Source organism: Canis lupus, chromosome 18 (genome assembly GCF_003254725.2).
Source record: "Canis lupus dingo isolate Sandy chromosome 18, ASM325472v2, whole genome shotgun sequence".
Classification (NCBI taxonomy): Eukaryota; Metazoa; Chordata; class Mammalia; order Carnivora; family Canidae; genus Canis; species Canis lupus.
The window spans coordinates 40,539,238-40,565,114 of record NC_064260.1 but is presented as its reverse complement, the minus strand read 5'-3'; the positions used below and the strand labels follow the sequence as shown (position 1 = coordinate 40,565,114).

At 37.9% G+C, this 25,877-nt stretch overlaps 1 protein-coding gene across 1 annotated transcript; it reads left to right on the top strand.

Moving 5' to 3' along the window:
* Nucleotides 1-10,393: 10,393 nt before the first annotated feature.
* Nucleotides 10,394-11,326, top strand: LOC112668750 (olfactory receptor 4C11-like). Its single transcript, XM_025461307.3, has one exon. It carries the CDS (start codon nucleotides 10,394-10,396, stop codon nucleotides 11,324-11,326), a length of 933 nt encoding a protein of 310 aa, XP_025317092.3.
* Nucleotides 11,327-25,877: the final 14,551 nt, after the last annotated feature.

Genomic DNA, 25,877 nt, shown 5'->3' with positions numbered 1-25,877 from the left:
AAAGCAAATTAAAGCTACAATACTATATCACCACATACCTCCTTGAATGACTACATGGAAAATAACAATGCCAAGCAACAAGAATGTGGAACAATTCTTGTGGTTAAAATTAGAATTTTCTGCTTGTGTTGTGATATCTTTCCACAACTTTAATGTTGCCTAGTATTCCTTACTGACCAGACCATGAGTTCCAGAGATTTCTAATTAGGAGCCTATTAGAGCTTCTGTTTAATTTCATTCTATTGATTTTATGCCCTCATTGCTCTAGCTCTGATGCAATTAATAGCAAGTTTCCAGAAATGTTTTAATATTGTTAGGGAAGCAAAAGGTCTTTCTGTGACTTGAGTCAACAGGTTAAGAACATCACAGGACTCCACACCCAAATTATGCCATTTTCCTATTCACATTACCTTTAGCCTTCTTGGAAACCAAAATTCACAAAAAGAAAGGGCATTGTTGCATGGTTGGGTTCCCAGTAGAGGGAATGCAATTCCTTATTCAAAATTGGGTGTTTCTCAATCATGTCTCTTCAGCATACCTGCTTCTAAGACAAAGTCTTTCCATCACAGGAGATCATTCCAGAGCGAGAAAGCAGCAGCTCTAAGCCAAGGTCCTTGAATATTTTTGGAAATCTCTTTAAATATCCCTGCGATGCCAGAGGAAAATATTGTGGGGTGTTTGCATTTCCAGACCAAGATTTATTACAAGAATGACCAATTGGAAAAAAAAAAAAAAAGTGTTTCCTCCACATTTCTTGTCTCTAGCCTATGGGTCCAGAGCCATCTGGAGACCATTTCTCCACAGTGTTTCAAAATAATTCATTCTAAATTCAAATCCAAGATTTTCTATGAAGAAATTTGAAAAAAAAAAAAAGAAATTTGATGCTTTAGGCTAGAAGGAAAGATTTAGATCAATAGAAACACTTTTCAAGAATCGTTAATTAGTATCTAATTGCCTAAATAGTCTGTGTCTGAGTGTGTCTTATCTTTCATATCAAAAGTTTACTATCCAAGAAAAGGTCAATTTGAAGGTGTAATTATTCCTGAAAATCCCTAAACATCATTGAGATCATTTGAATCTATGAGGTAGGGTTTTCAGTAGCATTTTAAAGACTGGTACTTTCTATATATAGTAAGCATTATGTTTCAACAGTTTTTAAAAAGAAGATGTGGTTTATGTATACAATGGAATATTACTCAGCCATTAGAAATGACAAATACCCACCATTTGCTTCGACGTGGATGGAACTGGAGGGTATTATGCTGAGTGAAGTAAGTCAATCGGAGAAGGACAAACATTATATGGTCTCATTCATTTGGGGAATATAAATAATAGTGAAAGGGAATAGAGGGGAAGGGAGAGGAAATGGATAGGAAATATCAGAAAAGGAGACAAATCATGGAAGACTCCTAACTCTGAGAAACGAAATAGGGGTGGTGGAAGGGGAGGAGGGCTGGGGGTGGTGGTGACTGGGTGGCGGGCACTGATGGGGGCACTTGACGGGATGAGCACTGGGTGTTATTCTGTATGTTGGTAAATTGAACACCAATAAAAAAATAAATCTATTATTAAAAAAAAGAGAGTTGTTTAAAAAAATAGTTGTTAAATGTCATTAACCTAATTTGGGAAATGAAAACTTTGAGACTCATAGAGGTTACACAGCTGTATGGACTCCTCTCTCTGACACCAGGCATGTTTGTTTTTTGTTTGTTTGTTTGTTTGTTTTTGCCTTGAGAGATCTCCTTTAATATTTTATTTCACCTTACAAGGCCAGCAACATGCCTTCACTGACCTCTCTCAGGTGTGTGTCAAATCTCTGGCACAATGTCATAATTTAATTTGTAGGAACCTTGATTGTCTTTCATTATACAAGGTATCCATACTGGTCAATCGTAAGGATGACATTACACTGAGTGGATCCAATGATCAAGACATAACTACTCTAGACTTATTGGTAAGACACTTCTGTGGATGCAGTCACAGGATGCAAAAAAATAATAATAATAATTAAAATTCAAGTAATTGAAGCTTAGTGAAATTTCCATGGTCTAACGGATATAAAGTATATCAAGACAGTTCTTTTGAAGTAAAAATAAAATAGGATACAAACAGAGAGGGAGAAAAATCATAAGAGACACTTAAGTAAATAGAAAAAACTGAGGGTTGCTGGTAGGGAGGTGAATGAGGAGTTGGGGTAATTGGATGATGGGCATTAAGGAGGGCACATGAGGTGATGAGCACTGGGTGTTCCATGCAACTGATATATCACTAATTTCTACCCCCAAATTAATAATCACTATATGTTAACTAACTTGAATTTAAATAAAACCAAACCAAAAGATATCCCTTTTAAAGTGAAGAGTGTCTTGGTCCAACTATCCCCTCCAACACTAAAATGATGCACAACAGCCAGTAGGCCTCTTTGGATTGGGAAGGCAACAGATTCTTCATTTGAGTGTTTTACTATGGTCTATTTATCAAGTGACTCATGGTTTTGCTTTCCATGGTTATAATTATCTTGAGTTCAGAAGCAGATGATCCTTTGCACATATTGTCAAAAGGTCAGTAGGAGAGTCATGCTATAATACAATGTCTGTGTTATTCCCCTCATTCATCTCATCACAACAGCATTTTCTCATCTCACATCATCCCAAGGAGAAGGGTGAGTACAGTAAATTCAGGTATTTGAGAAAGACATGCGCACACACACACACACACAGAGACTATATTCAGATAACTTTTGTAATACTGTATTGTGGTAATATTTCTATTTTATTATTGTTGTTAATCTCTTACTGTGTCTAATTTAGAAATTAATCTATATCACAGGTATGTATGTATAGAAAATCATATTATAAAAAACAATGTGTGTGTGTGTGTGCTCTGAAAGATATCACATTTTCATGGATCAGAAGATTCAATATTGTTTAACTGTCAATAATATCTGAAACAACACACAATTATACAACCCCTATTAAAACTCCAATGACAATTTTTGCAGATATAGAAAAATCAGCTAAAAGATTCACATGGAATCTTAAGGGATATGTAGTCAAAAAAAAATCTTGAAAAAGTTGTAGGTCTCACATCTCCTGATTTTAAAACTCATTTTAAATTGACAGTGTTCAGTTTAATAAGTTCTTTATAGATCTTGGAAACTAGCCCTTTATCTGATACGTCATTTGCAAATATCTTCTCCCATTCTGTAGGTTGACTTTTAGTTTTGTTGACTGTATCCTTTGCTGTGCAAAAGCTTCTTATCTTGATGAAGTCCCATTAGTTCATTTTTGCTTGTTTCTTTTGCCTTCGCGGATGTATCTTGCAAGAAGTTACTGTGTTCGAGTTCAAAAAGGGTGTTGCCTGTGTTCGCCTCTAGGATTTTGATGGAATCTTGTCTCACATTTAGATCTTTCATCCATTTTGAGTTTATCTTTGTGAATGGTGTAAGAGAATAGTCCAGTTTCATTCTTCTGCATGTGGATGTCCAATTTTCCCAGCACCATTTATTGAAGAGACTGTCTTTCTTCCAGTGGATAGTCTTTCTTCCTTTGTCGAATATTAGTTGAACATAAAGTTGAGGGTCCACTTCTGGATTGTCTATTCTGTTCCATTGATCTATGTGTCTGTTTTGGTGCCAGTACCACACTGTCTTGATGACCACAGCTCTGTAGTACAACCTGAAATCTAGCAGCAAGGAAACAAACAATCCAATCATGAAATGGGCAAAAGACATGAACAGAAATCACACAGAGGAAGACACAGACATGGCCAAGAAGCACATGAGAAAATGCTCCACATCACTTGCCATCAGGGAAATATAAATCAAAACCACAAAGAGATACCACTTCACACCAGTGAGAATGGGGAAAATTAACAAGGCAGGAAACCACAAATGATGGAGAGGATGCGGAGAAAAGGGAACCCTCTTGCACTGTTGGTGGGAATGTGAAATGGTGCAGCCACTCTGGAAAACTGTGTGGAGGTTCCTCAAAGAGTTAAAAATAGACCTGCCCTGACCCAGCAATTGCACTGCTGGGGATTTACCCCAAAGACACAGATGCAGTGAAACGCTGGACCCTGCACCCCAATGTTTACAGCAGCAATGTCCACAATAGCCAAACTGTGGAAGGAGCCTCGGTGTCCATCGAAAGATGAATGGATAAAGAAGATGTGGTCTATGTATACAATGGAATATTACTCAGCCATTAGAAACGACAAGTACCCATCATTTGCTTCGACTTGGATGGAACTGGAGGGTATTATGCTGAGTGAAATAATCAATCAAAGAAGGACAAACCTTATATGGTCTCATTCATTTGGGGAATATAAATAACAGTGAAAGGGAATAAAGGGGAAAGGAGAAAAAATAAGTGGGAAATATCAGAAAGGGAGACAGAACACGGAAGATTCCTACTCTGGGAAACGAACTAGGGGTGGTGCAAGGCGAAGAAGGTGGAGGGTGGGGGTAACTGGGTGGCAGGCACTGAGGGGGGCACTTCATGTGATGAGCACTGGGTGTTATTCTGTATGTTGGCAAATAGAACACCAATAAAAAATAAATTTATTATTAAAAAAATTGACAGTGTTCTAAACAGTATGGTACTGGCATAAATACAAATACTGGCATATATACAAATGGAATAGATTGGAGAGCCCAGTAATACACCATCACATATATGGTCAAATGACTTTCTACAGGGGTTCCAAAATCATCCAATAGGGAAAGGGAGTTTTTTTCAAAAAGTAGTTTTCGAAAAACTAGATATTCACGTTTAGAATGAAGGCAGACCCCTAACTTTACTATCTACAAAATAAACTCAAAATGAATCAAAGACCTAAGTATAAGAGCTAAAAGTATAAAACGTTTAGAAGAAAATATAAATTAAAAAGACAGCTTCAGGGGGGATCCCTGGGTGGCGCAGCAGTTTAGCGCCTGCCTTTGGCCCGGGGCGCGATCCTGGAGACCCGGGATCGAATCCCACATCGGGCTCCTGGTGCATGGAGCCTGCTTCTCCCTCTGCCTGTGTCTCTGCCTCTCTCTCTCTCTCTCTCTCTCTCTCTCTCTCTCTGTGTGACTATCATAAAAACAAAAAAAAAAAGACAGCTTCAGGACATTATCTTAGGCAATAATTTCTTGAATATGACACAAAAAAATCCCAGGCTACAGAGAAATAAATTAATTAATTAAACTACCTTAAAATTAAAAACTTTTATGCATCAAAGGCCACAATCAAAAGAATGAAAATGCAACTCATGGAATTCCTACAACTAAATATCAAAAAACGACTTGAATAAACATCTCAAAAAATATATATACAACAGAGAAAGAGCACATGAAAAAAAATACCAAACATCACTAAGCAAACTCAGGGTTCATAAGAATACAAAAATGGTGCAACCACTGTGAAAGGCAGTATGACAATCATCAGAAAGTAAAAACAAACAAACAAACAAACAAAAACAAAAACAAAAAAAACACCAACCGACCTAGCATTTCCACTTCTGGGTATATGCCAAAAGCATTGAAAGTGGGCACCAGAAGAGATCTGTGTACACTCACGTCCATGTCAGCATTAGTCATGATAGTCAAAATGTGTAAGCAACCCAAGTGTCCATCAACATAGGAATAAACAAACTGTGCTATACATACAATAGAGTTGTATTTGGTATTGAAAAGGAAGGTATTTAGGATCCATGCTACAACACAGATAAACTTTTATGACATATAAACCATTTAATGGTTTTATGAACCATTAGCTCTTCATGTCTGAGGGCTTGTCACTTTCACATTAATTCTTCTTGATTCTCAGGTTCCTCCACTTATAGACTAAACTGGGACATCACCTCTTACTGGTTTATAGCACGTTCTAGTCTTTAGACTCAAAATGGGACGTAGACTTTGCAGTTCAGTTTTGTGGCATGTGTACAACGAAATATTCAGCATTGAAAAGGAAGGAGTTTCTGACCCATGCTACACACAGATAAATTTTGATGACAGATTAATTGGAATAATTTATCTATTTTTAATGAACTTATATTTTATTCAGTTTTATATTTACAGAAAAATTGTGGAAATGATACACAGTTCCCATATACTCTGCTCTCAGTTTCCCCAGTTACCATCCTAAATAACATGGCACATTTTCACAAATATGAACATACTAGTTTTAACTAACATCTGTCTTTATTCATTTACTTTGTTTTTAATCAATGCCATTTTTCTTTGCCATAATCTCAGCCAGCATACCTCATTGCATTCAGTTGTCATGTCTTCTTCTGCACCTCTAGACATAACGGTTTCTCCTAATGTTCTTTTCTTTCTTTATTTCAGGTATGATTACATACATCACTATAAGTCTCAGGTATATAGTATGATTCAACAATTCTATAGCTTACCCAGTGCCCATTACAATAAGTGTAGTCTTAACCTTTCTTGAGTTTTAAAATATTTATTTATTTATTTATTTATTTATTTATTAATTTATTTATTTATGAGTGTGTGTGTGTGTGCAATCAGAGGGAAAGGCATAGGGAGAGAGAGAGGGTGCAGAGAAGCAGACTCCAATCTTATTGTAGAGCACTACTCGGGCTGGATCCCAGTACCTTGAGATCATGCCAAAACAAGAGTGGGAGGTTTACCCAACAGAGCAATCTGGGGTCCCCTTACTTTTTTTTTTTTGTTTGTTTTTGATGAACTTGACAGTTTTGAGGAGAACTATTCTGACATTTTGTAAAACCTTCACATGGAGTTTGTCTGGTACTGTACTCAGGATTAGACTTGGGTTGTGGGTTATGGGACAAAGGTTACTGAGACAAAGTGCCATTTGCATCACATCATACCAGTAGGTACATACTTTCAGTGTGACTCATCACCACTGCTTTTAGCCTGATCACCTGGCTAAGGTGGTGTTGCTAGATTTCTCCTCTGTAGGTTTACTCCCCCTTCCTCATCCCAAAATGTGACTTTTGGAAGGAACTTAACTTGGGTAGAGCCCACAAATAAGAGATTGAGAGTTATCCTATAACCCTTTGAGAGGAACCTACAAAATCATTAGAAATTCTTTTTTTTTAAAGATTTTATTTATTTATTCATGACACACACACACACACACAGATAGAGAGAGAGAGGCAGAGACATAGGCAGAGGGACAAGCAGGCTCCATACTGGGAGCCTGACATGGGACTCGATCCCAGGTCTCCAGGATCACACCCAGGGCTGAAGGCGACACTAAACTGCTTAGCCACCAGGGCTGCCCAGAAATTCTTTTTAATGTGAGATTTGTCTATTGCCTCTGATTTATTAGTTATTTATTTAAGTGGTCATATCAATAACAACTTGTGGATTTTTTAAACAATGAGGTACATTTCAATTTAGTGTCATTGATTGTGTTACTCAATATATTTTTCCAGTTTTTGGCACTGGGCAGTGGGAGGGATTTCCATTGGCTCTTGTGTCCCTTTGTAATATTCTCCTTACAGTGTGAATGACTGTGCATGTGTGTGAATGTGTTAGCATCCTTACCTTCTAGCATTACAAGATACTCCAATTCATCTTGTACATTCCCTGCCCAAAACTTAGAATCAGCCATTTCTTTTTTTTTATCTTTTGAAACAGCCATTTTTTTAAGAAGTATTAATTCATTTTTTTGAATAATGATATCAGATATCAAGTCCAGGACTCTAGATTACTATGTAATCACAGGTTTTTCATTCTATTCAAAAGATATTATTTATGACCCTATTAAACACCCTTAATTACAAGAAGAGATCACCTTTTTCCAATAATCTATTAATATATATTGAACTTTAAGTTCTTTAACACACCTAGTTCATGTGCTATAATTAAAAGAGAAGGGACACTTTAGGGAATGACTTTCCCCAGACTCCTATATTATGCATCATTCCTGTTTAAATGCTGCTGCAGGAAAGGCAAAAGAGAAGCATTTCCCAGTAAAAATTCCATGTGAGAGCTGATTTCAGAAGGTGTGGGATGAAATCAAGACCAACTTTATCTTTGGCATGCAGGCAAGAACCTGAGCCTCAGTGACAGCAAAGAGCTCAGACAGAATTTTAGAACACTTTTTTTTTTTTGTTTTTAATTCTCATGTGAGTGAGAAATTCTTTTCTTTCTTGAGAAGAAAAGAGGATGACTGAACATCCTAACCTTTGGATAAGCTCTTATCAAAACTGGTAAGATTTGTGTTGGGGATTAACTTGTATTTAATACTCAGAGAAAATTTATCTGATCAATGCTACAGTGCACACCTAACACGTTTTTATGTATTACATTTGTGGAAAGATAGAAAGTTTAGAGAATTTTCTAGAAGTGTTTTACAATCTAATGTGAGAAGTTGAAATAAAAGAAATGGACAGCAGCTCCTGGTGGAGAGATAATCAAATAGAAATAATACCTATTTGAGTGTCCCAGAAAATACTCCACGGAGATGATGATTTTACTTTGGATGAAGTAGGAGCCTTTTTCAGTGGTAACTGAGTATTGAATAGGACCAAAGATATTGGGTTGTATCAATAGTAAATTCTCTTAAATATTTCATTCATTTTATGAATACTTATTATTAATATGTACTTCTTTCTAGATGCTTAAAATCAGCAGTGAACAGATAAAAATTACTTTCTTTATTTTGCTTCTTTCATGTATGCCACTCTTCTATTATTATGTGAACTATACAAATGTCTCGAACTATAATTCTATCAAGTAGATAGGTAGATAGGTAGATAGGTAGTAGATAGGTAGTCCACCTATTGATCTATATAGATGATAGATCAATAGGTGGACTGATAGAACGATAGATAGATAATGCTTTTATAATACTTAATTGTTAGATACCATGAACAAGATTTCATTCCTCTTTGCTGGATTTGGACAAAGAACGTATTTGCCATCTCTTGAAACTACAGTGGAACCTGTAGTGAATGGCAGTGTTGTTGGGGCATGAGGTGGTAGAGTCCCTGAGTCCAGATTTGGCTCTACAGCTGACTCACCCACCTTCTCAAACACTTAAACTTTCATGTGGCCCTGGAGATCTTGCTTTTCCCGCAGCCCATGTCAGAAGACAGTTTGTATGAACTAGTATTATGCCAAGGAGATTAATAAACAATCTACAAAGATTAGGTTTTTAAAGCTTTATTTTTAATGCAGCATGACTATGGCATATTTGAACTCCCAAATGAAATATATTATGGAGAAGGTCATCCTCCTAACTTCTATTCCAAAAATGCAACATATAAATAAATGAATATATATACATATACATTGATATGTATGTATACAATTTACTATTATATCTAATAATTTAATGCAATAATGTATAATTTTAAAAGAACAAGGTTTTAGGGGTTCCAAGTGGCTCTCTTGGTTAAACATCTGCTTATGCCCCAGATATGATCTCAGGGTCCAGGGATCGAACACTGTATCAAACTCCCTTCTCAGGAGAAAGGCTAAACTTCATCCCTCAGCTCCTCCCTCCACTGCAGTCATGTTTACTCTCTCTCATTCTCTGTCAGTGATTTCTCAAAAAAAGTAATAATTTTTAAAATTAAAAAAAAAGTAAAATGTTTTATGATAGGCACTGAGGGGGACACTTGACGGTATGAGCACTGGGTATTACACTGTATGTTGGCATATCGAACTCCAATGAAAAAAAATATACAAAAAAAAGAAACTGAATTTAGAACTGTAAAAATAGAAATTATTAAGAATTATTAACAGTGAAAAAAAGAATTAGTAACAGTGAAATAAACTCAGTCGAGGTAACAGATTAAAAAATATGTTTCACAATGGACTGACCAATTGACTGAATATTCACTGCTAAAATATTGATGGTTTATCTCTTGTCCTCTCTGCCTCTCTCTTTCTTTCTTTTAGGTTTCATTAAGGAAAACACTATCAAATGTTTCTACATGATACTTGAATGTTCAGAATATTTATTGTAAGATACTTTATTACTAACCTACTATGTTGTAGTAGTGTGAAAGTGCATTATGTAAATCATGATGAATTTTCCCTATTTTGTAGACTTGTATCCAAATAGGTCCTTGCTAGAAACTGAAAAAACACATTCAGCTCAGAAAGATGCCGTCTTCTATCGAATCCTCTAAATTAATGTTTATTATGCCTGAATAATCAGGTCTCTATAGTTATTGATATATTTCTTGTTTCCTAAGCAACCAAGTTAATAAGTTGTGAATAAATATAGTGGTTTCCACTTTATTCAGGAGAAAACAACATGAATGGTGGATAATACACTGGTAGTGGCACTTCAATGATCAAACATATGGATTAAACCTCCAAATATGGAGTGTTCATTTCACAGAATGCTTCCTTGCAGATTAATTATTTCTAACCTGCATTTTCTCCACTTTGCCTGAAATAATGCAGCAAAATAACAGTACTACTGAGTTCATACTGTTAGGATTGACCCAAGATCCTATGAAAAAGAAAACGGTATTTGTAATATTTTTCATTTTTTATTTGGGAACTGTGGTTGGGAATTTGCTTATTATTGTGACCATCAAGTCCAGTCGGACACTTGGGAGCCCCATGTACTATTTCTTATTTTATTTGTCCCTTGCTGATTCCTGCTTGTCAACTTCCACAGCCCCCAGACTAATTGTGGATTCACTCTCTGCAAAAAATATCATAACTTACAATGAATGCATGACTCAAGTCTTTGCACTGCATTTCTTTGGTTGCATGGAGGTTTTTGTCCTCCTCCTCATGGCCTTTGACCGGTATGTGGCCATCTGTAAGCCCTTACATTACCCAACCATCATGAGCCAGCGGGTTTGCACCATCCTAATTGTTCTGGCATGGATTGGATCTTTTATCCATTCTACAGCCCAGATTATCCTGGCTTTGAGATTGCCCTTCTGTGGACCCAATTTGATTGATCATTACTGCTGTGATTTGCAGCCCTTGCTGAAACTTGCTTGCATTGACACTTATAAGATCAACCTACTGTTGGTTTCTAATAGTGGTGCCATTTGCTCAAGCAGTTTTGTGATTCTGATGATCTCCTACATTGTCATCTTGCATTCCCTGCGAAACCACAGTGCAGAAGGGAGGAAAAAAGCTCTCTCTACTTGCACTTCTCACATCATCGTAGTAGTCTTATGCTTTGGTCCCTGTATATTCACATATACACGCCCCCCAACCACTTACCCCATGGACAAGATGATGGCCGTGTTTTATACTATTGGGACACCGCTTGTCAACCCACTCATCTACACACTGAGGAATGCAGAAGTGAAAAATGCCATGCGAAAGCTATGGCATATCAAAATTACCTCAGAAAGCAGAAGATGAATTGAGGACTTTGGTTGATTACTTAATCTGTACAGATATCAAATATGATACTGTGTATCCTGATTTACCCAACACACTCAAATATATCACACCAGAGATCCTTACTTTTTTTGGTACTTCTGCCCTTAAACTAGTAGCTTCCCTTATATTGCCAGTCTGGTTCTTTCTTTTATTGAGAGCTCACTTCTGATGTTGCTGATTGGGAAATACTGCTCAAAACTCTGTCTACAGTCTGGTATATTAATAAGAAAGATATTTATACAACACAACTATTCAAAAATGATCATCCATAAATAATAATTTTATGACTTGTAATTACCTGTATAGCACATTTCAAATAAGGTATCCTACTGTCTTTTCAACACATTCAGAGCATTGGGACTTTTTTTTGGGGGGGGCATTAGAAATTCTTTACATTATATCATTAGTTTGCTTTATATTTTTATTTTTTTTAATTTTTTTTAGATTTTATTTATTTATTCATGAGAGACAGAGAGAGAGGCAAGACACAGGTAGAGCGCAAAGCAGGCTCTATGCAGGGAGCCTGATTGGGACTCGATCCTGGGACTCCAGGATCATGCCCTGGGCCTAAGGCAGGCACTAAACCACTGAGCCACCCAGGGATTCCCCCATTAGTTTATCTTTATAAAGTTCCATACAAGTGAACCAAAGGCCTCAAGGTGTGTATGTGTGTATATATGGATATATATTTTTTTCTTATTGTTTCTTTTGGCTATTAACATATTTGACACATTATGTAAAGGATTTTTGAAGTGTTTTATTACAAAGATCTTGAGATATTCAGCTAATTTGTGTGATTGTTATATATCAAGAGAATTCTTAAGTCAAAGAGGGAAGGAGGCAAAATAATCTAGGCTGGCAAGACTAAATAAGAATTTAAAATGCACCATAGATAAAACATATTTTCTGAGATCGAAGTACAGAAAGGTAAAACCTAGTTTTAAGGAAAAAATGACCATGATGGCAGAGGAGTAGGAGCCTCAATTCACCTGGCCCCACCAACTTCCAAAAGTTACAGAAGATAACTTCAAACTATCCTGAAAACCTACGAATCTGACTTGAGATTTAAAGAGAGAACAGCCTGTACCCTACAGAGAGAAAGGTTTTGGCTTCTAACAAGGTAGGAAGGTGGAGAAAAATAAAAAAGAATCAAGTGGGGGAGGGGCCCCACCAGGAGTCGGACTAAGGGGGCAGCGGGAGCCTCAGGGACAGGAAAGCCCCGCCCCGGAGAAGGGGGAACTTAAAAATTTTGCACGGGATGGAAAGGCGCTTAGCAGAGAACTGGTGCAAGATCGTGGAGCCGCCAGTCTCCCGGAGTCACAGAGGAAGTGCGCCCAGGGGAGAGCGCCCCACACACCATTGGCCAAGCATGATACAGGGCTGGAGCACGCCCGGTGGGGCCTCGGGAGCAACTCAGGCAGCGGCTCCACGTGAGGGGGCTGTGCCCTGCTGCCTTCACCGCCAGGGAGCAGGGAGCGAGATTCCAGCAGCACAGGCCCAGGATCCCAGGGCACCAGGGGGCAGAGGCCAGGATCCTGCGGCTCCCCCAGGACAGGCAGAGGTGGGGAGAACACTGGACAGCAAGGATGCTCCTGCTGCAGGGTGCCCTGAGCTGTACAGGTCAGCGCCCCCCGACCCCCTGGAGCATCCAGGCCCCTGCGGACTGGGACCTGTGGGAGTTACTGCGGGAGCTGACACCAGGGCTGGAGAGCTGGCCGACACCAGTGGGGTTGCTCCTCCTGGTGTCACCCTGTGCCTGGGAGGGGCGGGGCCGTCAGGGGACTAGGGCCTCACAGGATAAACAGCTCCCACTGAGCCTGGAACCCAGTGGTAGGGAGGGCAGCTCTCTAGGTACACACACCTGAGAAGCAGCACAACAGGCCTCTCCCCCAGAAGACCACCTGGAAGGACAGGGGAAGAGCAAATTCTTGACTGAGCAGCGCTGGAAAGCTCCAGGAGAAGTCGAGGGATTTACAGTATATAGAACTAGAGGGCACCCCTCCTTTTGTTTTTTTCCTTTTTCAAGTTCCACTTGTTTTTATATCAGACTGTAAATTTCCAGGTTTTTTTTTTCACTTTTCTGACCTTAGTTACAATATTTTACCATTTTTTTCTTCCTTTTTCACTTTCATATTTCTACAATTATAGTTTTTCGATACATTTTCCACTTCTAGATTCCCTTCAACATACTCAACTTAATTTTAGAAGATATATAAGATATGTTATTGTTTTGTTTTGTGTTTTTTGTTTCCTCTGCCTCATTTGTTCTACAATGGCAGAAGTTAATACCTTCTAAACATGACCAGCATGCCCTCAGAACCAAGTGGTATACAGCACTGGTTCATTCTGTGAGATTCTTCATTCCCATTCTCCCCCCTCTTTATATCTCATTTATGCTTTGGTGATCAATGTTGGGGCTTTCTACAAGCATTTCTGGTTTATATAAATTTGGGACTGAGCATCTTCTAAAATACAAAACTTAATATACTCAGAACCAAGACGATCACACTGTAGGACCTGTCAGGTAGACTACATTCTCCCTCCACTACAATATCATCACCACCACCATCTCCCAGTCCCCCCCACCCCGGTTTAATTCCTCTTCCTTTTTTCCTCTTCTTTTTTCTTCTTCTTCTTTGTGATCCTTGGCCTTTTATTTTTTACTACTTTGCTTTTTTTTTTAGATTCTATTTATTTATTCATGACAGATACAGAGAGGAGAGAGGCAGAGACACAGGCAGAGGAAGATACAGGCTCCATGCAGGGAGCCAGATGTGGGACTTGATCCCGGGTCTCCAGGATCACACCCAGGGGTGAAGGTGGCTCTAAACCACTGTGCTACCAGGGCTGCCCTACTACTTTGTTTTAAAATTTGTTTGTCACTTTAGTGGTCCTTTGTATTATTACTTTCTGGTCTATGTCTTCTGGTCTTTGACATTGGAAGAATCATTTAGGGTTAAATTTACTTAGGTTGTGCTTGGTATTCTTGACTCAGACCATTCATACAGCCACTCTGCACTGAGCAAAATGACTAGAAGAAAGAACTCCCCACAAAAGAAAGAATCAGAAATAGTGCTCTCTACCATAGGGTTACAAAATTTGGATTACAATTAAATGTCAGAAAGCCATTTCAGAAACAAAATTATAAAGTTACTAGTGGCTCTGGTGTTGTGCGCGGTGCGACAACACGATCAGGGTCCTGAGAATAAGGGGATGACAAAAATAAAAGTAAAGAGATGGGGACAGAAAGGACACAGTGGATGATGTCCAAGCAGTGCCAGCTTTTTCAAGGTTTTACAACATTCTACAGCATGAGCTAAACAAAGCCAAGATGGTGTTTATTTTTTAGCAGGGTTGGGAAACCCTCCAAAGTTCCCTTTTCTCAGCATGCAAGACAGACTCATGGTTCCAGAAGACCTTGGTAAATAGATAAGCTTGTTGCTCCAGATGTGCATACTTCAAAGGAATATTAGGTATGGTAAACAGACCAGCAAGGACAGACAGACCCTTATTTACATTTATGACCAGGTCAGAATAAGTTGTATCTACTGTGTTATGTGGGCGATCACATACAAGCGAGCCCTGAGAACCATTGCTCAAGCCCTTTCTCAAGCGTCTACCAACTATTCACCCTTTAGGCTCCTGAACCTTTTGAGTGAATGAGGGACGCAAGTACGGGCCTGGTTTGGTTCAGTTACTCCAGCTAGTTCGTGGTCGCCCACACTCTGGAAAAAGCATTAGGATTCAAGAGACTTCATGACTGCAGAGTTTAGATCTAATCAGGCTGAAATTAATCAATTAAATGAGATGCAATCCAAACTGGTAACAATGAGGGTTAATGAGGTGGAATAAATTGCATGACATAGAAGACAAGTTGATGGAAGGAAGGAAGCTGAGGAAAAAAGAGAAAAACAATAAAAGACCATCAGGAAAGGTTAAGGGAAATAAATGATAGCCCCAGAATAAAAATCTACATATATTTGGGGTTCCAGAGAGTGCCAAGAGGGCTAGAGGGCCAGAAAAGAATTTGAACAAATCATAGCTGAGAACTTCCCTAACTTGGGGAGGGAAACAGATGTTCAGAACAGGAGAGAGAGAGGTCCCCCCCTAAAATCCATAAAAACCATTCAACACCTCAACATTTAATAGTGAAACTTAGAAATTCCAAAGATAAAGAGAAAATCTATCTTTAAAGAAGAAAGAGGGAAGAGATGTCTAAATTATATGGGGAGAAATATTAGATTAACAGCAGACCTCTCTACAGAGACCTGGCAGGCCAGAAAGGGCTGGCAGCTTATATTCAGGGTCCTAAATGAGAAGAACCTGCAACCAAGAATACTTTATCCAGCAAGGCTCTCATTCAGAATAAAAAGAGAGATAAAGAGCTTCCAAGATAGGCAGAAACTGAAAGAATATGTGACCACCAAACCAGCTATGCACGAAATAGGAAGGGGGACCCTGTAAAAGAAAGTGGAAACACAAAGAAATAATCAACAAAAACAGGGAATGAATAGATATTATTATGACACTAAATTCATATCTTTCAATAGTAACTCTGAACGTGAAGGGATAAATGATCCTATCACAAAGATGCAAGGTTTTAGACTGGATAAAAAAGTAAGACCCATTTATTTGCTGTCTACAAGAACTCATTTTAGACAGAAGGACACCTACAGCCTGAAAAGGGAAAGGTTGGAGAAACATTTACCATTCAAATGTTCCCTAAAAGAAAGCTGGGGTAGCAATCCTCATATCAGATAAATTAAAGTTTATCCCAATGACTGGAGTAAGAGATGAAGAGGGACACTATATCATACTTAAAGGCTCTATCCAACAAGAGGACCTAACAATCACGAATATTTATGCCCCTAATGTGGGAGCTGCCAAGTAAGGCAATCAATAACCAAAATAAAGACATACTTAGCTGGTAATACACTAGTGGTAGGAGACTTCAACACGGCACTCTGCAAATGACAGATCTTCTAGTTACAACATCTCCAAAGAAACAAGAACTTTAAATGATACACTGAACCAGATCGATTTCACCGATATATACAGAACTTTTAATCTGAATGCAACTGAATACCCATTCTTCTCAAGTGTACATGGAACTTTCTCCAGAATTGACCACATACTGCATCACAAATCAGGTCTCAACTGATACCAAAATATTGGGATTGTCCCCTGAATATTTTCAGACCATAATGCTTTGAAACCAGAACTAAATCACAAAAGAAATTTGGAAGAAATTCAAATACATGGAGTTTAAGACCATCCTGCTAAAAGATGAAAGTGTCAACCAGGAAACTAGAGAAGAATTTAAAAGATTCATGGAAACTAATGAGAATGAAGATACCACCATTCAAAATCACTGGGATACAGCAAAGGCGGTCCTAAGAGGGAAATACATCGCAATTGAGGCATATCTCAAAAAAATGGAAAAAATTCAAATACACAAACTAACCACACACATAAAGGAACTGGAGAAAGAACAGCAAATAAAACCTACACCAAGCAGAAGAAGAGAGTTAATAAAGATTCGAGAAGAACTCAATGAAACAGAGTTCAGAAGAATTATAGAACAGTTCAACAAAACCAGGAGTTGGTTCTTTAAAAGAATTAATAAGATAGATAAACCATTACCAGCATTATAAAAACAAAAGAGAAAAGACTCTAATTAATAAAATTATTAATGAAAACGGAGAGGTCACAACCAATACCAAGGAAATACAAATGATTTTATTTTATTATTTTATTTTTTTTAAATTTATTTATTTATGATAGTCACAGAGAGAGAGAGAGGCAGAGACACAGGCAGAGGGAGAAGCAGGCTCCATGCACCGGGAGCCCGACGTGGGATTCGATCCCAGGTCTCCAGGATCGCGCCCTGGGCCAAAGGCAGGCGCCAAACCGCTGCGCCACCCAGGGATCCCTACAAATGATTTTAAAATATATTATGAGCAGCTCTACATCAATAAATTAGGCAATCTAGAAGAAATAGATGCATTTCTGGAAAACCACAAATTACCAAAACTGGAAAGGGAAGAAACAGAAAACCTTAACAAGCCAATAACCAAAGAGGAAATTGAATCAGTCATCAAAAACCTCCCAAGGCATAAAAGTGCAGGGCTAGGTGGCTTCCCAGGGGAATTCTATCAACATTTAAAGAAGAAACAATACCTATTCTACTAAAGCTGTTCCAAAAGATAGAAAGGGATGGATTACTTCCAAACTCGTTCTATGAGGCCAGCATCTCCTTAATTCCAAAATCAGACAAAGACCCTACCAAAAAGGAGAATTATAGACCAATATCCCTGGTGAACACAAATGCAAAAATTCTCAGCAAGATACTAGCCAATAGAATCCAACAGTACATTAAGAAGATTATTCACCAAGACCAAGTGGGATTTATCCCTGGGATGGAAGGTGGTTCAACACTAGTAAAATAATCAACATGATAGGTCATATCAACAAGAGGAAACAAGAACCTTATGATCCTCTCAAAGGATGCAGAAAAAGCATTTGACAAAACACAGTATCCATTTCTGATCAAAACTCTGCAGAGTGTTGGGATAAAGGGAATATTCCGCAGCATCTTAACAGCCATCTATGAAAAGCCCACAGCAAATACCATTCTCAATGGAGAAACACTGAGCGCCTTTCACCTAAGATCAGGAACACTACAGGGATGTCCACTCTCAGCACTGCTATTCAACATAGTACTAGAAGTCCTAGCCTCAGCAATCAGACAACAAAAAGAAATAAAAGGCATTCAAATTGGCAAAGAAGTAGTCAAACTCTCCTTCTTCACAGATGACATGACTCTGTACATACAAAACCCAAAAGACTCCACCCCAAGATTGCTAGAACCCATACAGCAATTAGGCCTGTGGCAGGATACAAAATCAATGCCCAGAAATCAGTGGCATTTCTATACACTAGCAATGAGACTGAAGAAAGAGAAATTAAGGAGTCCATCCCATTTACAATTGCACCCAAAAGCATAAGATACCTAGGAATAAACCTAATCAAAGAGGTAAAGGATCTATACCCTAAGAACACTTTTCAGAACACTTCTGAAAGAAAGAAAGAAATTGAGGAAGACACAAAGAGATGGAAAAATATCCCGTGCACATGTGTTGGAAGAATTAATATTGTGAAAATGTCAGTGCTACCCAGGGCAATTTATACGTTCAGTGGAATCCCTATCAAAATACCATGGACTTTCTTCAGAGAGTTGGAACAAATAATCTTAAGATTTGTGTGGAATCAGAAAAGAGCCCCAAATAGCCAGGGGAATATTGAAAAAGAAAACCAGAGCTGGGAGCATCACAATACTGGATTTCAAGTTGTACTACAAAGCTGTGATCATCCAGAGAGTGGGGTTCTGGCACACACACAGACACATCAATGGAACAGAATAGAGAATCCAGAAATGGGCCCTCAACTCTATGGATAACTAATATTCGACAAAGCAGAAAAGACTATCCAATGGAAAAAGGACAGTCTCTTCAATAAATGGTGCTGCGAAAATTGGATAGCCACGTGCAGAAGAATGAAATTGGACCATTGTCTTTCACCATACACAAAGATAAACTCAAAATGGATGAAAGATCTAATAGTGAGACAAGATTCCATCAAAATCCTAGAGAAGAATACAGGCAACACCCTTTTTGAACTCAGCCACAGTAACTTCTTGCAAGATATGTCCACGAAGGCAAAAGAAACAAAAGCAAAAATGAACTATTGGGACTTCATCAAGATAAGAAGCTTTTGCACAGCAAAGGATACAGTCAACAAAACTAAAAGACAACCTACAGAATGAGAGAAGATATTTGCAAATGATGTATCAGATAAAGGGCTAGTTTCCAAGATCTATAAAGAACTTCTTAAACTCAACACCAAAGAAACAAACAATCCAATCATGAAATGGGAAAAGACATGAACAGAAATTTCACAGAGGAAGACATAGATAGACATGGCCAACACGCACATGAGAAAATGCTCTGCATCACTTGCCATCAGGGAAATACAAATCTAAACCCCAATGAGATACCACCTCACACCAGTGAGAATGGGGGAAATTAACAAGGCAGGAAACCACAAATGTTGGAGAGGATGCGGAGAAAAGGGAACCCTCTTACACTGTTGGTGGGAATGTAAAATGTTGCAGCCAATCTGGAAAACTGTGTGGAGGTTCCTCAAAGAGTTAAAAATAGAGGTACCCTAGGACCCAGCAATTGCACTGCTGGGGATTTACCCCAAAGACACAGATGCTGTGAAAGGGCAGGACACCTCCACCCCAATTTTTATAGCAGCAATGTCCACAATAGCCAAACGGTTGAATGAGCCTTGGTGTCTATTGACAGACGAATGAATAAAGAAGATGTGGTTTATGTATGCAATGGAATATTACTCAGCCATTAGAAATGAAAAATACCCTCCTTTTGCTTCAATGTGGATGGAAGAGGAGGGTATTATGCTGAGTGAAGTAAGTCAATCGGAGAAGGACAAACATTATATGGTCTCATTCATTTGGGGAATATAAATAATAGTGAAAGGGAATAGAAGGGAAGGGAGAAGAAATGGGTAGGAAATATCAGAAAGGGAGACAGAACATGAAGACTCCTGACTCTGGGAAATGAACTAGGGGTGGTAAAAGGGGAGGAGGGCAGGGGGTGGGGGTGAATGGGTGACGGGCACTGAGGAGGGCACTTGACGGGATGAGCACTGGCTGTTATTTTGACAAATTGAACATTAATAAAAAATAAATGTATTATTAAAAAAATCCTAGAGGAGAGCACAGGCAACACCCTTTTTGAATTGGCCACAGCAACTTCCTGCAAGATATATCTATGAACAGTCAACAAAACGAAAAGACAACCTATAGAATAGGAGAAGGTATTTGCAAATGACACATCAGATAAAGGGCTAGTATCCAAAAATAAAGAACTGATTAAACTCGACAGCAGAGAAACAAACAACTGAATCATGAAATGGGAATAATTCTTCACCAAAGAATACATAGACATGGCCAACAAACACATGAGAAAATGCACTGCATCCCTTGCCATCAGGAAAATATAAATCAAAACTACAATGAGATACCACCTCACACCACTGAGGATGGTAAAAATTAAGAAGATGGGAAACAACAAATGTTGGAGAGTATATGGAGAAAGGGGAACCCTCTTGCACTGTTGGTGGGAATCCAGACTGGTATAGCCACTCTGGAAAACTGTGTGGAGGTTCCTCAAAGAGTTAAAAATAGAGCTACCCTAGGACCCAACAATTGCACTGCTGGGGATTTACCCTAAAGTCACAGATGCAGTGAAACGGCAGGACACCTGCACCCCAATGTTTATAGCAGCAATGTCCACAACAGCCAAACTGTGGAAGGAGCCTCAGTGTCCATCGATAGATGAATGGATAAAGAAGATGTGGTCTATGTATACAATGGAATATTACTCAGCCGTTAGAAACAATGAATACCCACCATTTGCTTCAATGTGGATGGAACTGGAGGGTATTATGCTGAGTGAAGTAAGTCAATCGGAGAAGGACAAACATTATTTGGTCTCATTCATTTGGGGAATATAAAAAATCGTGAAAGGGATTATAGGGGAGAGGAGAAAAAATGAGTGGGAAATATCAGAGAGGGAGACAGAACATGAGAGACTCCTAACTCTGGGAAACGAACAAGGGGTAGTTGAAGGCGAGGTGGGCGGGGAGATGGGACGACTGAGTGTCAGGCACTGAGTGGGGGCACTTGACAGGATGAGCACTGGGTGTTACACTGTATGTTGGTAAATAGATTTCCAATAAAAATAAATAAAGAAATAGATAGATGATAGATACATAGATACATAGATACATAGATGATGATAGATGATAGATGATAGAAGATAGATAGATGATAGATGATAGATAGATAGATGATAGATAGATGATAGATAGATAGATAGATAGATAGATAGATAGATAGATAGATGATAGATAGATGATAGATAGATAGATGATATAGATATAGATAGATGGTATATAAAGTGAGGGGGGAAATGTATATTATTTCATTTAAATTTGGGTTCTATTGATGGATTAAAAGGAAGTACCAGAAACATTCATAAAAACTCATTTGGCTTGTCTCTCTTTAATGAACTTAGAGAGAACCTACTTTAGCAGTAGGAAGCCACTTTCTTTGGCAGCCCGTGTGGCTCAGTGGTTTACCGCCACCTTCAGCCCAGGGCCTGATCCTGGAGACCCAGGATCAAGTCCCACGTCAGACTCCCTGCATGAAGTCTGCTTCTCCCTCTGCCTGTGTCTCTGCCTCTCTCTCTCTCTCTCTCTCTCTCTCTCTGTGTGTGTGTGCGTATCTTGTGAATAAATAAAATAAATCTTTTAAAAAAAAGGAAGCCACTTTCTTTCCTGTTTGTCCTTTCCTAATAAAGGAATAGTGTCTATTCACAAGTTAGAGTTGCCAATAGAATATTGATGCTCACAGTGACCAGAGGATTAAGAGCCATGCCTTGAATATGGGCATGCCAGGTGTAATATAATGAATCTTTAAAATTAATTGATTTCTGTGGATACATAAACACTAAATCAATGGGATATGAGCACCCAGATGTTTATAGAAGCATTATCTGCAAGAGTTATTTGCAATGACAAAGAAAGAGCTAGAGAGTATTATGCTAAGTGAAGCAACTCCTAGAAATATGATTTCACTTATGTGGAATTTTAGAAACAAAACAAATAACTATCAGGAAAAAAAGAGAGAGAGGTCAAATAAAGAAACAGACTCTTAAATATAGAGAATAAACTAATGGTTGCCAGAGGGGAGGTGGGTAGGAGGATGGGTTAAATAGATGATGGGAAATAGGAATACACTTGTTGTGATGAGCTGAGTGTTGATGTAAGTGTTGAATTACTAAATTGTACACCTGGAATTTTTATTACATTGAATGTTAACTAAATGGAATTTAAATATCCATTTTGAAAAAAATAAATAAATAAACTCCTTGATTTCAGTGTATTCAAGGGTACCACGTGCTTAGTAACTGTTACAAGAATCCATTTCATGTTTAATTCTGCTTTTCATTATTTACCTGGAAAACCTTTTCAATACCAATATTTTCCTCCTGTCAAGGATTATTTTAAAACAAGTTCATTAAAATATCACGTTTTCACCGTTCTCACTAGTTTATGCTTTCATGGATATTATGAAGCTTAGTGCCTGCATTAGTGTTCCAAAGATGGCATATTGACATACTATATATATATATATATTTCAGTTGTAAAATGTTATTTTGATATACATATAATGTGAAAACATCACCACAATGTAAGTAGCATATCTATTTTCTCTATATAGTTACCATTTTGTGTGTGTGTGTGTGTGTGTGTGTGTAAGATTTTATTTAAGATCTATCCTTTTTGTAATTTCAAGTATACATTATGGCATTGTTAACTATAGTGACCATGCTATATATTAGATCTCGAAAATTTATTCATTCCACATAACTGAAGCCTTATAACTGTGGGTCAACTTCTCTTCATTTTCCCATCCCTGGCCCCTGGTAACCACCATTCTACTCTCTGCATCTGTGAAGTGAACTATAGCATTTCAACCTATAAGTGAGATCATGCAGTATTACACTTAACATAAAGTCTCCCAGCTCTTTATGTTATTGCAAATGGCAGAACTCTCTTCTTTTTAAAGTCTGAATCATATATATCTCACATTTTCTATATTGATTCATCAGTCAAGGATGAGGTTGTGTTCATACCATGGCTATTGTGAATAATGATGCATTGAACCTAGGAATGCAGATAGCCCTTCACAATCATGATTTCAGGTCCTTTGGATATATACCCAACAGTAGGATTGGTGGGCAGTAGTTCTAGCTTTAATTTTCTGAGAGACCTCTATGCAATTTTCTCTAATGGCTGTAGTAATTTACATACTCATCAATGGCGTAGATGAGATCCCTTTATTCTACATGCTCACCAACATTACTGATCTTTTATCTTCCCCAGAATAGTCATTCTAACAGATGTGAAATGATATCTCATGATTTTGATTTGCCTTTTCGTGGTGATGAGTGATGCTGAGCTCCTTTTGATGTATCTGTATGCCTTTGCAAAAATGCCTATTCAGTCCCTTTGCCTATTTATAAATGAGGAGATGAAGGAAATCTCTATAGCTTCTCTCAATTTTCCTGTAAACCTGAAACTGTCCTTTAAAAAAAGTCTATTATTTCAAAAGATATTAAAAAGATACGATTGACTATTAGACAAAAATCATCTAAATTCACTTAAAAGAATATAGAAAAGAAATAAAATAGGTTATAAAGGGGAAAAAAGTAAACTACAAAAAGATGAACTTATACCAAAATAACAACGACATTAAATGCAAATACACTACACTTGAAAGGCAGAAGTTGCCAAGATAGAATAATCTTCAGCTAAGTAATGGACTAACGATACACACGTCAGTATGATAACCTTTCAGAACAAAGAGACCATACATGATGAGTAAATGCTGTATTTCAATTTACATAAAGTTATAGAGTAGACAATACATAGCTCAGCACAGAGTCTGCTTAAGAATCTCTCCCTCTGCACCTCACTACCCCCCAACACACACATAGGTCCTCTCACTCTCAGAAAAAAAACAAGAAAAAAAATGAAAGTAGATTGTATTTGTCTAGGACTGCTGTTGATGGTGATGGAGAGGAATAAATAAATGACTGCTAATGGGTATGCAATTTCTTGTTGAGGGAGCAAAGATATTGTAAAATTAGACAGTGTTTGATTATTTCAGACTTTAAATTGCATACTATCAATTATATACCTTAAATAATTGAATTGTATGATATGTATAGATTCTATTTCAATAAGCTTCTAAAAACAGATAAATTATTGAAAACTGCATTTGAAATGAATGATGAGGTATATGTAGTCCAATTGAATTTAAATAAAACGAAAATAATTTTTAAAAACCCAGATAAAAGTTAAATATAATGATCATTTGTACAGAATAAAAGGCCATACAGCAACTATTACTAAAAATATACTTACCATGATCAGAAGTTATGTAAATGTTGTATTAAAAGTCACTGCATAATAATGACTTTGGATCTCTTTTAGAACTAAATGTTAAGTGATCAACATTTCATTTGATAATTTGATTCATTTATACAGAATAACTCAGAACTTTTGTTATCAGGAAATAAATAGGTTGTGGCATAAGAAAAGGTCATCTGTTTCTAAACTGCAAAATGGTGCCATGTGACCTATATCCAGGATATCTGCTTCAACAGCCAAGTGTAGAGCCCAGTGGCACCCACTAAAGGCGAAGCTTTGTGCTGCTGGAGAAGTACATGCCCCAAGGGTTTGAGGAGCACAGCACAAAGCCCCAACTGGAGCTGAGGAGTGTGTGAGGACCAAACATTATATAGTCAGGAGATCCTGACAGGTCTAGCTCCAACAAAACAGCCCCAATGTCTGCCCTCATAAAAATTAGATATTGGTCTGCCTTTGAATATTACCATTTGTAACAGTATAGATGGATCATTATGGGCCTTATGCTAAATAAATAAACATAAAGACAAATACCATATGATCTCATTTACATGTAGAATCTTAAAAAAAAAGGATCAATAAACTGAACTCACAGATACAGAGAACAGATTGGAGGTTGCCAGAGTGAGGGGTAGGAAGGGTATATGTAATGGGTGAAGGTGATCAAGGAAGAAACTTCCAGTTATAAATCTTACATAATTGAATATAATAATGTACACACAGTAACTCTAGTTAACACTATATTGTTTATTTGAAAATTGCAAAGAGTAGCTCTAAATGGTTTTATCACAAGAAAAAAATTATAACAATGTGGTGGTGGATGCTACCTAGATTTTGAGATGATCCTTTTGAAATATATACAATATTGAATCATTAGTTTTATACCTGAAGCCATTAAAAATATTCTATGCTAATTGATTTTAATTTTAATAAGGAGGGAACCTATGTCTCCATGCTTTTGTCTGGGCTAAACTTGTGACACATGTCGCATGTAACCTTTAACCACATGAAGAGAAGGAGGTAAAAATCATGTTGTATAATCCCTAAAAGTTGGTGTGAAAGGATTTAAAACTTTTGCTTTTGTGAAACAGCCAATGCCCTGAAACAACTATGGTGTGATATAGCCCAATCTACAATCCTGAAGAGTGAATGAGAACAGACATACCTGAGCAGACATCCGGTTGTATGAATGAGGCCATCTTGGACCATGTAATCCATTCATACTCCATCCATGGCCATCTTGGGCCATGTACTCCATTCATACTCCATCCATGCCATTGAGAATGTTTCAGTGTGAAACCAGGAGAAGGACCACACAGCTGAATCCAACCCACATTGCAGAATCATTCAAATAAATTGCTTTTATGTTAAACCTTTGAGTTTTGGGATGGCTGGGTGACTCAGCAGCTTAGACTGTGCCTTTGGCTCAGGGTGTGATCCTGGAGTC